General features: G+C 36.6%; 1 protein-coding gene across 3 annotated transcripts in view; it reads left to right on the forward strand.

Annotated features, from left to right (window-relative positions):
- KLHL5 (kelch like family member 5) overlaps positions 1-16,856 on the forward strand; it is an 88,747-nt gene extending 71,891 nt beyond the window's left edge. Inside the window, exons 9-11 of one of the 3 annotated variants that reach the window (XM_047091344.1) lie at positions 6,780-6,992; positions 10,991-11,162; positions 15,484-16,854. In XM_047091344.1, coding sequence (XP_046947300.1) covers positions 6,780-6,992; positions 10,991-11,162; positions 15,484-15,540 — 442 coding nt within the window. In that variant the 3' untranslated portion in view covers positions 15,541-16,854. Of the gene's footprint in view, positions 1-6,779; positions 6,993-10,990; positions 11,163-15,483 lie in introns of all 3 variants that reach the window. The other 2 variants (XM_047091345.1, XM_047091343.1) reach the window with 2 other exon arrangements.
- The last annotated feature ends 263 nt before the right edge of the window (positions 16,857-17,119 follow it).

Below are 17,119 nucleotides of genomic sequence, written 5' to 3' on the forward strand. Positions count from 1 at the left end.
TCCACACCTAAGGTCTTATTTCCTCAGGACATGTTAGTTATGTCCTACTTTTTAAAATGTATGTGATCTCCACACCCCTCTCTTCATTTGTTTTAAATAAAGAAAGAATTTCAGAATTTATCCTTCCTAATTCTTTGGTAGCAGAGTTAGCCACCAAAGAATCTAGTGAATGAGAAAAAAGAGAAAACTAACAGTATCTTTTCAGTTTTGACCCTTCAGTTAAAACTTTTGGGAGGGGTGCTTGGGTGTCTCAGTCAGTTAAGTGTCTGACTTCGGCTCAGGTCATGATCTCACGGCTGATGGGTTCGATGTGCTGACAGCTCAGAGCCTGGAGCCTGCTTCAGATTCTTTATCTCCCTCTCTCTCTCTGCCCCTTCCCCACTCACACTCTGTCTCTCTGTCTCTTAAAAAATAAAGAAACATTAAAAAAATTTTTTTTTAACTTCTGGGATTATTTCATTGAACTAATTCTTGTTCACTGACATTTTTCTTAGCCCTTATTTCTGGCTAGAAATATTTCTTTCTGACAGTACAAAAGAAAAACACTTTACCTAAAATCTTATTCCTAGACCTACAGCAGCTTTGACTCCTAGACAGAGATATCTTACTTGCCTCTGTCCACCCCTCTCCACCTCTCTCTCCTCTACCCATGCATATTACACCCCAGCAAAACTAACTTATTTGTGAAAAATGTATTTTGTTTCACACTCACATTGTCTTTTGACCCATCCCATCTGTCTTAGAGTGTTGTTTCCCTGGTTTCATACCTGGCAAATTCAGCATCCTTGAAACGTACTCAACTGTCATCTCTGGAAAACTGTCCCCACTTTCCACTTCCATCTCCTCAGTGCCCCTCACCATATTAATTGTCCATTCTAGCCTCTGCATTTTTACTGTGCATAATATGTGTATGATTGTATCATAGCAGGTACCAATCTGTTGTTGTTGTTATTTACTCATCAATCTCCTATAGTATATCATAGTCTTGAGTGACCTGGTCTAACTTTTTGTTCCTGACACCTAGCATGGTACCTGGAATATAACCTGAAGTGTGGGACCTTATTGAAGAATGTCCTGATACCACTTAGATGACATGGTACTTTAATCACAGCAAATCTATCAACTAACATTTTTCTAAGCATGCTTTAAAACAAAGTAGCAATATTTTATTTTATTTTTTTTTTAATATATGAAATTTATTGTCAAATTGGTTTCCATACAACACCCAGTGCTCATCCCAACAGGTGCCCTCCTCAATACCCATCACCCACCCCCCCCTCCCTCCCACCCCCCATCAACCCTCAGTTTGTTCTCAGTTTTTAAGAGTCTCTATGCTTTGGCTCTCTCCCACTCTAACCTCTTTTTTTTTTTTTTCCTTCCCCTCCCCCCAGGTCTTCTGTTAAGTTTCTCAGGATCCACATAAGAGTGAAAACATATGGTATCTGTCTTTCTCTGTATGGCTTATTTCACTTAGCATCACACTCTCCAGTTCCATCCACGTTGCTAAAGTAGCAATATTTTAAAAGATTTTGTTGGTTTCCATTTTTTAAGTTTCTTTGTTTATTTTGAGAGAGAGGGTCGGGGGAGGCAGAGAGAGAGGGAAAGAGATAATCCCAAGCGGCTCTGCACTGACAGCAGGGGCTCAAACCCACAAACTGTGAGTTCATGACTTGATCTGAAATCAAGGCGGAGGCTTAGCTGACTGAGCCTCCCAGGTGCCCCTGTTCTCCATTTTTAGGTACATATCCAGAATCTGGAAAAAATAGAAATCGTGTTGTTTTTTAAGAAGATTGAAAAAAATTATGCATCTTTTCTCACTACTCCTTGTGATTTAGAACAAATCATTTCCCTGTGCCTCGGTTTTTTTATCTACATAATGAAAAGCCTAAATTAATTACTATTTTTGTTATTTTGAACTTAATTTTACAATGCTTCCTGATGCAAAATATAATTGTTTCTTAAATGTATATATATGTGCATTATATGCACATGATGTGTGTGTGTGTGTGTGTATATATATATATATATATATATAATTGTTTCTTTAGAAGAGAACTGTTTGAATGTTTTTTTATGAGTTGTATCCTGTCAATATATCTTGAAAATGTCAAAAGTTAAAATTTCACTTTCTACCATGTTTGAGAGAAAAAAGCTTTATTTAGAATTCCAATTGCTCAGGCTACTTTTAAGCCACTGACTGGCAAATATTTTTTGGTAGTAGAATCTGTCTTTCAAATGAAACCTTATAAAAATCTCAATACTTAAGGTAAATTGAAGTTTAAGCCTATAACATATACTTATTATAAAAATCAATGTAGAAGAACAACTCTGTTTTTAAAAACACCCAGATTATTTCTATGTTTGGTTTTTGTTGTTGTTCAGTATAAAGAAAATCCTTATTCACAGATCAGTAGCTGAAAATGATAACAGTTATTTTAACTAATAGAGCAATTTAATTGGAATCTCAGGAAACTTTTCAGTTAAACTGTATTGTAGATTAAAAGTAGTAGAATTTTTTTTCTGTTAAATCTCAGTATCCACCAGCCCATTGCATTCTTGATCCTAATTTTAAAAGTCAGAAAAGACTAAGTCTTATTTTAAAGCATATAGTACAATACAATTGGGCACAATTTCATAATTTGACATAATGTTTATTTTCTTACTGTAATAGATACTGTCATGGGAAAGAAAGATGAGTTGTGAATCTTTCATGGCCTTTAGTTGAGCCAAGTGACATTTTTGAAAATTATTAAAACTTAAATTTCAAATGCACTGTTTTTGGGACCTCCTCAAGTCCTCCACAGAATTCTGTTCTTAGAAAACAATTTGAAAGCCATTGCTTGAGATCATGTTTCTTCAGAAAATGTTATTGATACATTTTAGCCCTTAACATCAACTGAGTGTAAACATTGTCTGGACACTTAAGATCTAAAAATGCCATTTTCCTCAGTTCGTTAAGTGTCCAACTCTTGATTTCAGCTCAGGTCAGTATCTTGGCGGCTTGTGACATGGAGCTCCACATCAGTTTCTGCACAGACAGCCCAGAGCCTGCTTGGGATTCTCTCTTTCCCTGTCTCTCTGCCCCTCCCCTGCTTGCACTCACTCATGCAATCTCTCTCTCTCTCTCTCTCTCTCTCTCTCTCTCAAAATAAATGCTTAAAACTATTTTTTAAATAAAAATGCTATTTTCTAAAAGAATACAAATCGAGATAGAATTTATTTTTCCCCTTAAACACTTAAACCATTGTAAGGCACTATTCAAAGTATATTAAATTTGATCACCAATAATCCTTTGAGACAGGGTTTAGAGATGTTTTGGATGATGAAATTCAGGCAGGTGGAGGTTAAATAACTTGTCCACAGTCAGAGCTAGTAAGTGTTAGAACCAAGCTTCAAATCCAGAGTCTGGCTCCAGAGTTCATCTCTTAATCCCTATACTACACCACTTTTCATAGTCAAGACCCATGAGTTCACTGTGAAGAGGGGGTGGCGCCTTGAATCCTGTTGTTGTGTTTCTGTGTGTGTGTACATGGCTTTTTAAATTTTTTTTAACATTTATTATTGAGAGACAGAGAGAGACAGAGCATGAGCATGGGAGGGGCAGAGAGAGGGGCAGACACCAAATCAGAAGCAGGCTCCAGGCTCTAAGCTGTCAGCACAGAGCCTGATGTGGGACTCAAAGTCACAAACCGCGAGATCATTACCTGAGCCAAAGTTGGACACTTAAAGGACTGAGCCACCCAGGTGCCCCTGTACATGGTTTTTTTAATTATGAATATTTTCTAATTGTTGGTGTCCTCTAATATTCTGTGATCCTATATTCAGACAAATATTCTACAAGTATTAGTTGAAAATAAGAATAGTTTAACATTAAGAATAACACAGGAAAGTAGTTTTTAAGAGATAATAAAATTTTTAACACAGTTTCAAATAAATTTCACTTTCCATACTATTAATATAAAGTTTAGATAGAATAAGGTATCGCTACAGCCACATGTTGCTATTTAAGATATGATCATCTCAGTTAAGAACCAGTTTGAATCAATGATCATTGGGGAAATACAAATAAAAACTACAATGAGGTATCATCTCAAACCTGTCAGAATGGCTAAAATTAATAACACAGGAAACAACAGATGTTGGCAAAGATGCAGAGAAAAGAGAACCCTCTTTCACTGTTGGTGGGAATGCAAACTGGTGCAGCCAATCTGGAAAACAGTATGGAGGTTCCTCAGAAAGTTAAAAACAGAACTACCCTATGATCTGGCAATTGTACTACTAGATATTTACCCAAAGGATACAGGAATACTGATTCTAAGGGGTACATGCACCCCAATGTTTCTAGCAGCATTATCAACAGTAGTCAAATTATGGAAAGAGCCCAGATGTCCATCAACTGCTGAGTGGGTAAAGAAGATGTGCACGCGCACACACACACACACACACACACACGAATATTACTCAGCCTTCAAAAAGAACAAAATCTTGTCATTTGCAATGACATGCATGGAGCTGGAGAGTATTATGCTAAGCGAAATAAATCAGAGAAAGACAAATCAGTAAGATTTCACTGGTGTGGAATTTAAGAAACAAAATAGATGAACATAGTGGGGAGAAAAAGAGGCAAACCTTGAAACAGATTCTTAACTATAGAGAACAAACTGAGGATTGCTGAGCAGGAGGGTAGATGGGTTAAACGGCTGATGGGTACTAAGGAGGGCATTTGCTGTGACGAGCACTGGATGTTGTATGTAAGTGATGAAACACTAAATTCTATACCTGAAACTAATATTACACTATACGTTAACTAACTAGAATTTAAAGAAAAATTTGAAGATAAAAAAAAAAAAGAACCAGTTTAAGTGGCATAGTGTACTTTACATTATGAATTAAAATTTAACAAATGTCTTGGGGTGCTTGTGTGGCTCAGTCAGTTAAGCATTGACTCTTGGTTTTGGCTCAGGTCATGATCTCACAGTTCATGAGTTCAAACCCCACATTGGGGTCTGGGCTGACAGTGTGGAGCCTGCTTGATATTCTCTCTTTCTGCCCCTCCCACACATGCTCTCTCTCTCAAGATAAATAAACATTTAAAAAAAGTCTTTAAATATATACACATACACACATATATATACACCTCAGTATAATAACTTAGAGTTTTAATTGGCAGATATTTGGTATAGTTCAAATATTATTTCTTGAGGTAAGAAAAATAGTTAAATATTAACTGAGGCATCTGTAAATTCAAAATGTGAGGACTTTTATATAAGCAATGAACTGATTTTTTTTACTCTTTTGAAAAAAAGATTAGGAAAATATCTATACAGAGCTTCCCAAGTGAATAGTAAGTACAAGAAGATTTTGTGCTTAATAGAAATATTCAAATGCTCAAATATTTAAAATATTTTTTATATATTTTAAGTTCAGAGTAAAAGACTTTTAAATTAATGAAATATATTGACTGATAATTAAAATTTATCTACTAGGCAACACTTAGGACATTAACATACCATATTCATTTTCAATAACTTACAGTATTCTCTGCAGTAATTTGAATTAATGAAGGATACTGTTCACATGTAATAAATATTAATTTATATACCACTGTTTCAAGCAATCCTTTTATCCTCCTATTTCACTATTACAAGAGCATCCCAGGCGACTGCTCACCATACAACTGCTCATTATTATAACTGCCCTGGTTCTGCTTCTGACCCTGTATTAGCCTCTTAATCTTCATGAGCCTGTTTCTTCACCCATGAAACAGGAATATAAATGGTTTCTCATAGCATCATTGGTATGATTAAATTAATACAGGTAAAATGTCTAGCCTGTGGTAGGTGCAGAGAAGGTTCGTTTCTTTCCTTTATAATCCAGTCCTATCTTAGCTATGTAAGAAATAAGTCATGGTGTATTTATACACCACATTTCATTTATTCTAAGACACATCTTGTACCTCTAAATTGTAATGCATTGTAAAATCCGTGGTGACCTGCCAAACAGATGGCAGCTGTGAAATAGTGGTCATTGCTTTCATGTCACTTTCTCTTTTTTTAATGTTTATTCATTTGGAGAGAGAGAAAGAGAGTGCACATGCAAGCAGAGGAGGGGCAGAGACAGAATCCCAAGCAGGCTCCATGCTATCAGTTCAGAGCCTGACATGGGGCTCGAACCCATGAATCTTGAGATCACAACCAGAGCCAGAACCAAGAGTCAGATGCTTAACCAACTGAGCCACCCAGGCACCCCTCTTCTATTTTATGCAGGATGATATCTATATATATAGATATGTATCTATCTATCTACGTATCTATATACATGATGTATGTATGTATATATAGTGTATGTGTGTGTGTATATATATACACATACACATATGTTACACACATATGTCATATAATGGTAGCATATCTTCTTTCTTTTTTTTTTTAAAACTTTTTTAATGTTTTTATTTTATTTTTTTGAGACAGAGAGAGACAGAGCATGAACGGGGGAGGGTCAAAGAGAGAGGGAGACACAGAATCTGAAGCAGGCTCCAGGCTCTGAGCTGTCAGCACAGAGCCCGACGTGGGGCTTGAACTCATGGACTGTGAGATCATGACCTGAGCCAAAGTCGGACGCTCAACCGGCAGAGCCATCCAGGCGCCCCAGCATACCTTCTTTCTTGATGGCACATAAATTGACAGTTTGTCTTATAATCTGTAGCATCTTAAATTCAATGAAATACCATAAGAATAACCTCTGTGTCTTAATCATAATGATGGCACTGTTTTTTACAGACTTTATGCAGTTGGTGGTCGTGATGGAAGTTCTTGCCTCAAATCAGTAGAATGTTTTGATCCTCATACTAATAAATGGACACTCTGTGCGCAAATGTCCAAAAGGAGAGGGGGAGTCGGAGTAACTACCTGGAATGGATTGCTGTATGCTATTGGAGGACACGATGCTCCTGCATCCAACTTGACATCCAGACTCTCAGACTGTGTGGAAAGGTAATTTCCTGTGAAGGAAAAGTTTGACACTTGCAGACAAATTAATGACTCTTTAGTGAACATCTACCATATGCGAAGCAGTTCCTTCAGAGCTTTGTAAACGTTGAGTTGCCCATCTGTCAGTCTGTCTCCTAATGCCTACTCAGATTCTTCTCTTATCGTATTACTGCCTACTGAAAATGTACCTTAGATGGGAATGCAAACTGGTGCAGCCTCTCTGGAAACCGGTGTGGAGGTTCCTCAAAAAATTAAAAATAGATCTACCCTATGACCCAGGAATAGCACTGCTAGGAATTTACCCAAGAGATACAGGAGTGCTGATGCATAGGGGCACTTGTACCCCAATGTTTATAGCAGCACTTTCAACAATAGCCAAATTATGGAAAGAGCCTAAATGTCCATCAACTGACGAATGGATAAAGAAATTGTTGTTTATATATACAATGAAATACTACTTGGCAATGAGAAAGAATGAAATATGGCCTTTTGTAGCAATGTGGATGGAACTGGAGAGTGTTATGCTAAGTGAAATAAGTCATACAGAGAAAGACAGATACCATATGTTTTCACTCTTATGTGGATCCGGAGAAACTTAACAGAAGACCATGGGGGAGGGGAAGGGGGAAAAAAAAGAGAGGGAGGGAGGCAAACCATAAGAGACTCTTAAAAACTAAGAATAAACTCAGGGTTGATGGGGGGGTGGGAGGGAAGGGAGGGTGGGTGATGGGCATTGAGGAGGGCACCTGTTGGGATGAGCACTGGGTGTTGTATGGAAACCAATTTGACAATAAATTTCATATTAAAAAAAAAGAAAACGTACCTTAGAATTGATTATACAGTTTATTAATTGAGTCAAATGACAAACATTTCTTATGTACATAATTTTGTACTGGACACTGTACCTGATAAGAAAAGGAAAGGAGGTTGATGAATTTCAGAGAGAAGGAATAGGGGCTGGAGGCTAAATAAGAAGTAAAAAGGAGAGGAACGTTACTAACACATTTTCATATAAAATGAAATAACATGAAATAATAACAGACTGAAAGGCTATAAACAAGTCATCCAAACTGGCCTCATGAAACTCAAGTATGGGCCAGGTAAAGAGACTAACATCAATGGACGATTTGGACAATAGTTCAGGCTCCCATCTGTTACTATTAGTCTAATTTAAGGAATGGAGAGAATTGAATGGATTTAGGAGGTAGAATCAAAGGGAACATTACAAACACTCCTAAGCAGAAAGGAATATGATTCATTCGGAAAGCTGAAAGGCAGACACTATGACTGGAGAACAAAGAATGAGGGAGACAGTGTCAGGAAAGGAGGCGGACTAGGGTGGAAGTAGGGGCAAATCACGTTGAGTCTTTAAGGCCTTATCAAAGAGTCTAGATTTTAATGAGCAACTGGAAGTGTGTGTGTGTGTGTGTGTGTGTGTGTGTGTATTATTTATACATGATTGGAAGAAGGATAAAAAGTGAAATGCAGGTTTGATGGCAATGAGTGCTTTCTGTGAAATAATACGGAAGGTTGGTTTGTTGTCTTTTGAGAAAGCAGGAGAGTTACACCTGCATTTCCCTGTATTAGGGAAAGTAATCCAGACTATGCTTGTTGCATGTTACATTTCAGAAAAGGAATATGGAAGCCTTTGTATACTTTATACATTACAAGCTCACTGCAGTACCGCACCTGATGAAAAATTGTTCATTGATGCAAGAGGTATTACAAGCAGTATAGGTCATTGTAGCATGATGTATCTGCTCTTAGACAACTTTGGGCTGTTCTAGGTAATGTATTTCATGAAAGGAACAAGACGTTTCAAAAATGGACAGCTATAATGATTGAGTGTATAAGCCATCTTAACCCAGAGCTTCATGTATTGATTTCCTCAGATTTTCAGTGGACAATCAAAACCCATAAATCAGTCTCAGTATTTACTTTAGCTCTTTTGGATAGTTTAAGTGTCATGGATTTACTAAATGAAGCTATAATACTGTAAATTAAAAGTTTTCAGGGAAATACTGATTTTTTCTAAAAATATGTCCAAATTTACTTTAGATAGCAGTAATAAGACAAGGGGTAGGCTTAAAGAACTAAACTATTTTTATTTTTTTAATGAAAAAACTTTTAATGTTACACATGGAAAGAAAAAGTAAATTGAATTAAAAACATGTTCTGAAATAGACATCTGGGTCCTCAGAATAAAAAGTGAAATATTTAGAAGATCAAATACTAACTAAATTGTTAAGAGTCGTTACCACTTGACTCTGTAATTAAAGTTGGAATGAAAAAGGCTAGCTATTGCTTTTTTACATATTTTTGTATTCTTTGAATTTTTGTTACAAGATTGTATTCCTTGCTAATAGGAAACAAGTGTAATAAATGAACCCATCTTTAAGATGACATTTATCAAATGCTTACTATGCATTATTTCATTTAATTTTCAATGCTATGTGGTGAGCAATATTTACCAGTAAAGAAACTATGATTTAAAGATTTTAAGTAAGTTTACAATACCACAGAGCTAATAATTGGAAGGATAAGGACTTAAGATTGTTCAGCCCAAATCCAAAGCGCGTTCTCTAACCACTTTGCTATACTGCCTCTCCCAGGTGTTTCTGGATATGTAGGTATTCTTTTATGGAGGTGTAATTGTCATATTAGTCTCAGGTGTATAACAATGATTTGACATTTGTATATATTGAGAAATGATCACAATAAGCCTAGTTAACATCCATCACCATATATAGTTACAAATTTTTTTCTTGTGATGAGAACTTTTTACCCTTAGCAACTTTCAAATAGAAAGCACACTATTATTAACTGTATCACCATGCTGTGCATTATATCCCCATGATTCATGTATTTTATAACTATAGAAATTTGTACCTTTTGATCCCCCTCCCTCATTTCACCCATTCCTCCCCCCCCCCCCACCTCGTGCCCTACTTCTGGCACCCTATGAGTGCCAGGTTTTTTGTTTTGTTTTGTTTTGTTTCAGGGTCCACATGTTAAGTGAGATAATAGGTATTTGTTTTCTCTGACTTATTTCACTTAGTATAATGCCCTCAAGGTTCATCCATGTGTTTGAAATAGCAAGATTTCATTCTTTTTTAGGGCCAAATAATATTACACTGTGTGTGTGTGTGTGTGTGTGTGTGTGTGTGTGTGTGTTCTAGATGTATTACATCTTTATCCATTCATCCATTGATGAACACTTAGGTTGTTTCCATGTCTTGGCTACTGTAAATAATGCTGCAGTGAACATGAGGGTGCATATATCTTTTCAAATTAGTGCTTTCCTTTTCTTTGGATAAAAACCTAGAAGTAGAATTACTGGATCATACGGTATCTCTATTTTAAATTTTTTGAGGACTCTCCATATTGTTTTCTATAGCAATTGCACTAACATTCCCACCAACAGTACACAAGTGTTTTTCCCTTTCCTCCACATCCTCACATACACTGTTATTATCTTTTTTGCTAACAGCCATTGTAGTTTTGATTTACATTTTCCTGATGATTAGTGATGTTAAGCACCTTTTCATGTACCTATTGGCGATGTAGATGTCTTCTTTGGAAAAATGCCTATTCAGACCCTCTGCTCATTTTTAATTGGTTTATTTGGGTTTTTTGGTTATTGAGTTGTATGATTCTTTATATCTTCTAGATATTAACTTCTTATCAGATACATAATTTGGAAGCATTTTTTCCCATTCTATAGGTTGCCTTTTCATTTTGTTGATGGTTTCCTTTGCTATGCAGAAGGTTCTTAGTTTGATATGGTCATTTGTGTTTATTTTTACTTTTGTTGCCTTTGCTTTTTGGTGTCAAATCCAGAAAATCATTGCGAAGACCAATGTCAAGGATCTTCCCCCCATGTTTTCTTCTAGGAGTTTTATGGTATCAGGTCTTATATGCAAGTCTTTCATCCATAAACAATTTTTACATAAAAATGTGGTGAGGACAATGTCAGCTCCAGTTCTAAAATTTTCTTTCAGATATGATCCCAAAACAGATATGTGGACTGCAGTGGCATCTATGAGCATCAGCAGAGATGCAGTAGGGGTCTGTTTACTTGGTGATAAATTATATGCTGTTGGAGGGTATGATGGACAGACTTACCTTAATACAGTGGAGGCTTATGATCCCCAGACAAATGAGTGGACCCAGGTATGGCATTTCATTTTTCATTATTACACTTCTCTGTTTTTATTAAAACAATTTGTTTGGTAAAACTGATTCTTTAAATTTTATCCAATATCAAAATATATAGCATAAGCATGATAAGGTCATCTCTGAATTAAATATATGAAAACAAGAAGGACTGTTTAATTTTATAACATAATTAAAATCCAAAATTATCTTTGAAGTAGAAGTTAATACTCAAGGAAATTATTAATAGTTTTGATCTGCCACCATTTGCTTGCTGGGAATTGATGAGATATTCTAGTATTGGTAAAGCAGATAGGACTACAGGAGAGCTATGGGAAAAAGAGAGGGAGATGGTGGAAAATAAGAAAAAAGATAGAAATCAGAAAAATTTGAACCAATTATCCATACATGAGCAATAATTTTTAAATACTCAAGCTATTGATATCTGGAAGCAGATAAAATGTCTGGTCATCACCTAATAAAGATAGCAATCTTAAATTATATTAACAAGTCTTGACCTGGCAAGCTTATTAGCAGAATTCCAACCATGTCTATTTCTGGAGGGCTTCATACTTCTAAGAATGATCTTCTGAGATCCTTGTTTCCATCATTACCAAGAACAGAATTAGAAATTTTGTGACCCAATTTAGTATCTGGTACTGAAAGATGCTCAAATGTTTAATTGAGCCAAGGTTTTCCTACATACAAGGAGCAGTAGTAAGTACTGTCAAGAAAACAAAATTTAAAAGCATCCCCACTGTCATACAACTTAGCTACTTAAATAGGTATGATCTGCATGTGTAAGGGGAGAACCCACAATGTAGAACAGTTGGTAGGGAAGTGTCCCATGGTATAGGTATTGTGTGGTATATGAAGTCAAAGAAAAAATAAAATGGTTGTTGAGAGGGCTTTAGTGAGGAGAAGCTGGATTTAAGTTAAGCCTTAAATGAATTGATCCAATTCAAAAAGGTAGAAAGAAATGGGAAGCTGTGTGAAAAAACACAAAAGAAATGTCACTGAAGCAGAAATACGCAAGATAATTGAGGAAGGGTGGCTGGTTATATGGATCCATGCTTAGCAAGAGTAAGAGTTCCTACTAGAGAGCAAGGTTGGGGTCAGGATGGAGGTCTGTGAAGGCCATGGGTAAAGAGTTTGGTAGTAGGAAGCCAGTGGAGACTTTTAACCAGGAGAGTGATACAGTAATAGGAAGTTCATGTGGCAGTTGGGGACAGGAGCAGGGGAAGCGAAGGCTGGATAAAAATGAAACATCTAGAAGATTGCTTCACTTGTAAGGCTTGAGCTGTCAACTCTATAGATGGATTCAAGAGATATTGCCAAGTCCTATCTATTCTTTCTTTTTACACTTACTGGGTTGGATTGAAGGTGAAGAAAACAGCAAATGAATGACCAGACAATATCTTAGATAAGATAATGGAATAGAGCAATTTTTTTTTTAATTTTTTTTTTCAACGTTTTTTATTTATTTTTGGGACAGAGAGAGACAGAGCATGAACGGGGGAGGGGCAGAGAGAGAGGGAGACACAGAATGGGAAACAGGCTCCAGGCTCTGAGCCATCAGCCCAGAGCCCGACGCGGGGCTCGAACTCACGGACCGCGAGATCGTGACCTGGCTGAAGTCGGACGCTTAACCGACTGAGCCACCCAGGCGCCCCTAGAGCAATTTTTTTAAATTAAATGTTTATTTATTTATTTTGAGACAGATTACATACAATGTAAAAAGTAAAGAGAAAAATAAACGCAGGAGCTAGAGGGGCATACAATTTTCAAATAATGATGATGATAGAAAGTTAACATTTATTAAACACATTTTAAGTACCAGGCTCTATTGGATGAGGAATCTGAGACACAGAGAGGTTAAATAGTTGACCCAAGTCACACAGCAAATAAATGGAGTTAGAATTTGAGCTGCAGGTCTTTTGCAAAATAGAGGTGAAAACAAGAGTAGAGATTCCAGATGCTAGAAAGAGAGAGTAACATTGAAGGGCACTCTACTGAAAGAAGGGCAGGAAGCAGAATTGAGAAAAAAGAGTTTTTAAATGAAAAAGACAGAAAAAGGGACTGAGCATGTGACCTTGATCTTGTTTCTTAAGTTTAAGTAGGATTATTTGGTAGAGGGAAGAAGAGATAATTTGAGGGCTTGAGTCAGAGCTACAGAAATTCATTAGAAATGAAATCAGTCTCCCACCATGGCAATATGAATGATAAGGAGCCCAAAATGAGATGTAAAAATCTCTTTTTCTAAGATATATTTGATTTATGCTGTTAGACTAGTTATAAGGAAATCTATTGGCCAGTGTTTAAGACTTGTTATTGGGATGCCTGGGTGGCTCAGTCAGTTGAGCATCCACCTTCAGTTTAGGTCATGATCTCACTTGTGTATTCAAGCCCCGCTTCAGGCTCTGTGCTGACAGTTCAGGGCCCGGAGCCTGCTTCAGATTCTGTGTCTCCCTTTCTCTTTGTCCCTCCCCTGCTTGTGTTCTTTCTCTCTCTCTCTCTCTCTCTCTCTCTCTCAAAAATAAACATTAAAAAATATTTTTAAAAGATTTGTTATTACAGGTAATTAATACTTTATGCTGAATTACTCTCTTATCAAAATTAACAATCTGTGACTACATAGCTTTTTTGTTTGCATGCCACCTCTATTACTATTTTAAAGCACCTAAATTTGAACTTATAGCCGCAGAATCTGAAAAACAAATGTTTTCCATTTAGTGTTCCAACAAATGGACAAGAGGACATTTGGTCAGGGAATGAAATGAGATTATAAAGTCTGAAGTCATCACCCACCCTACAACCCACCTTGACCCAAAGCAGGAGGTGACTGCACTGTATTGAAGAAATACTCTAAGCTGGCCTTTCTCCCTGGTTGTTATGGCAACATCAACTCTTTACAGTGTAAAGACTTCAGGTCATGGGTGTTTTGAGAAGAGCTCCTAATTACAAACAGACACTTGTGATTGAAATGACCTAGAGGTTACTCCTAGAATACTGTGAATAGATTTGGCTTTAAAGCAGGTGATTTGATTGTTCAGGGAGATAGAACAGTGATCAAAACAATAGATTCAAATTGAGAACAACTGAGAATTCTCTTACAGTGTGTTCTTAAAATCCAGTCATTCAACTGGAAAGGTTGGGAAAGAGGCCAAACTGATTAGAAAGTCATTTTGATTTCGTGTATTTGACAAAAACATTTCATTAACGTACGCCTACATACATAAGTACAAAACACATTTTCTTAGTACTTTGTATTAGTCACTCCTTCCCTAAATACTGTTGTTTTAATTCTTAGGTCTTAATGTGCTCAAAGTAGCCCTTCTTTAAAAACTATCCTTGGGGTGCCTGGGTGGCTCAGTCAGTTAAGCGTCCAACTTCAGCTCGGGTCATGATCTCACAGTTCATGGGTTCGAGCCCCACCAGGCTCTGTGCTGGCAGCTCGGAGCCTGGAGCCTGCTTGGGATTCTGTGTGTGTCTCTCTCTGCCTCTCCCCCGCTTGTGCTCTGTCTCTGTCTCTCAAAAATAAATAAAACGTTTAAAAAAATTTAAAAACTATCCTTGTCTACACTTTTATTTTCACTATGAATTGCCCAGTGTCTAGGCTACTTAAAAAAATAATAATAAAAGAGTAAGTGAAAGATTTAAGAATTATTCCTTTATCTATAAACTGAGATCTTATCTCTTTCCCTGGCACCCTGCACTTCCGTCTCATTGTCATAGAGTTTATTCACCAGATTTGTTTCAATTCCTCAGGAGCTGGAGGAGTACTATTTATTATTTATATACTCTGCTAAAAATTAGTCGAATGGGTTTAGACCTTTCCACCATGCACAGAGAAGGCAGTCAGTAAATGTGAAATTACTGGTTCCCCTGGAATAAGCAGACCCCAGGCACGCGGTGTGTTTGGTGTGCTCTGAGACAGCACATCTGGTAAAGGGCTTTTCGAGATAATACTTGATATTTTGTCCACATTGGCCACAGAGTTAAAGTTCAGCATTTCCTCATTATCCATATCGTGCATCATTTTGGCCAAAACAAAGGGTCAGGTAGAAAAATCTTGAGCAGTTTTTTTTAGAATTACCTTTAAAGAGAAGCGAATACTGCATAATAATGCGATACACCCTAAACGACTTAATCTGTGAAACTCTGGCAGCCGGAGGGATTCCGGGGGAAGGAACCAGGCCCACAGCAAGGCTGGGGCGGCAGGGTTTGGCAGAGCTCCTTGACAAAAACAGACTATTTCAGTACTTTTCAAACTGGGTATGGTTTTCTCAACTTTTGTACCTGCCAATCCAACAAATACATTTTTTTGTTTCTTTTTTAGGTTGCTCCACTGTGTCTAGGAAGAGCTGGGGCTTGCGTTGTAACTGTCAAATTATAATGTAGTGCTTTGTTTTCTAAGTGAAGAAGATATCCTCTTCCTTATGAATTTAGGAAAATTATCCTACCACCACTGGACACATTTTTTAGCAAATTCACAATGCCACATACCTGGGCATAAAGTGCCCAATCTCAACGTGAAGATGATAAAACAAGGGAGAAAGGAGTGGATGAACCAGGATTAAATCCTGCATTTCTTAGTAAGTCATTTCTTAGCAGATCATAACTACAGCTGGTGGGTGGTGAACATACGTTCCTGGTTTAACATATGCAGACAAATGCAGTCCTCCTAAATACAACACAACTGGGAATTTCATTTATTAATAACCACACTTTACTCCATTATCCAGATTTCCTTTATTATAGTGCACATACACCAGATAAAACTTTTAACATTTGCTTTGTAACTTTATTCTACATTAGTTGCACTAATTTGTATTTGTTTAACCACAACCACTATTTTAATGACATACTAAAGACGATGCTAATACTTAGTTTTTTTCAGAAATAGCTGTATTATATAAGCTTTGATGATGTATTTTATTTCTAAATCGGTTTAGTCTAATGAGTGAAGAAAAACATTAGAGCATTAAAACAATAATGAGCAGATGAAAACAAAATGATCTTTGGGTTCTTTTAAAATATTCAACCTATTATATTTAGATTCACTAAGAACCACGTGTTATGATATTCTCAAATTGGAATAATTGACACATGGTGTTTTGTATTAAATTTAAGATATGCAAATTTATGTAGAGAAAATAAATGTTATATTCACTACAATGTTCTTTCACCTGAGTAGTATTTAATTCTATGGATTTGTTTTCTTTTATGTTATAAAAGATGTTTTGATTTTGTCTTTTGATATGGACAGGTACTGTTTGGATATTATGTTCTCAAGTCTGTAGTTACCATCCTTGCTTTTGTTGCTCACATTTTGCCACAGGTGGTAACCCTTTGTGCTTCTTTGTAATCAAACCGTTTGAGGGGAATGAGCTTATCGGATGTTGAAAAATAAGTTTGAACTCTTTATTACCCAAAGTTTTGTACATTTGTAAACTCCAATTACACATGTGAATGTTAATACTCTCAGTGAATTGTTTACTGTTTGCAAAAATGCACTGGGCAGTAACATTTTATGATAAACCCTTTAAGATATACAAGTCATTAACTTATTTCTTAATATAAAAATGAGTATCAACTAAATTCCCATCTTTTAAAATACAATGCTGTGATTAATGTGTTTTTACATTTTATATCAAGGTAGATTGATTTTAGTTGCCTTCTTTAAAAATTAAACCAAACTGGGGGCGCCTGGGTGGCGCAGTCGGTTAAGCGTCCGACTTCAGCCAGGTCACGATCTCACGGTCCGTGAGTTCGAGCCCCGCGTCGGGCTCTGGGCTGATGGCTCAGAGCCTGGAGCCTGTTTCTGATTCTGTGTCTCCCTCTCTCTCTGCCCCTCCCCCGTTCATGCTCTGTCTCTCTCTGTCCCAAAAATAAATAAACGTTGAAAAAAAAAAATTAAAAAAAAAAAAAAAATTAAACCAAACTCTTTTTTTTCTCTTTTTTTTTTTGAGCCA

Source organism: Lynx rufus, unplaced genomic scaffold (genome assembly GCF_022079265.1).
Source record: "Lynx rufus isolate CCGP_SWC_20201006 ecotype Redwood Valley unplaced genomic scaffold, mLynRuf1.p SCAF_3, whole genome shotgun sequence".
Lineage (NCBI taxonomy): Eukaryota > Metazoa > Chordata > Mammalia > Carnivora > Felidae > Lynx > Lynx rufus.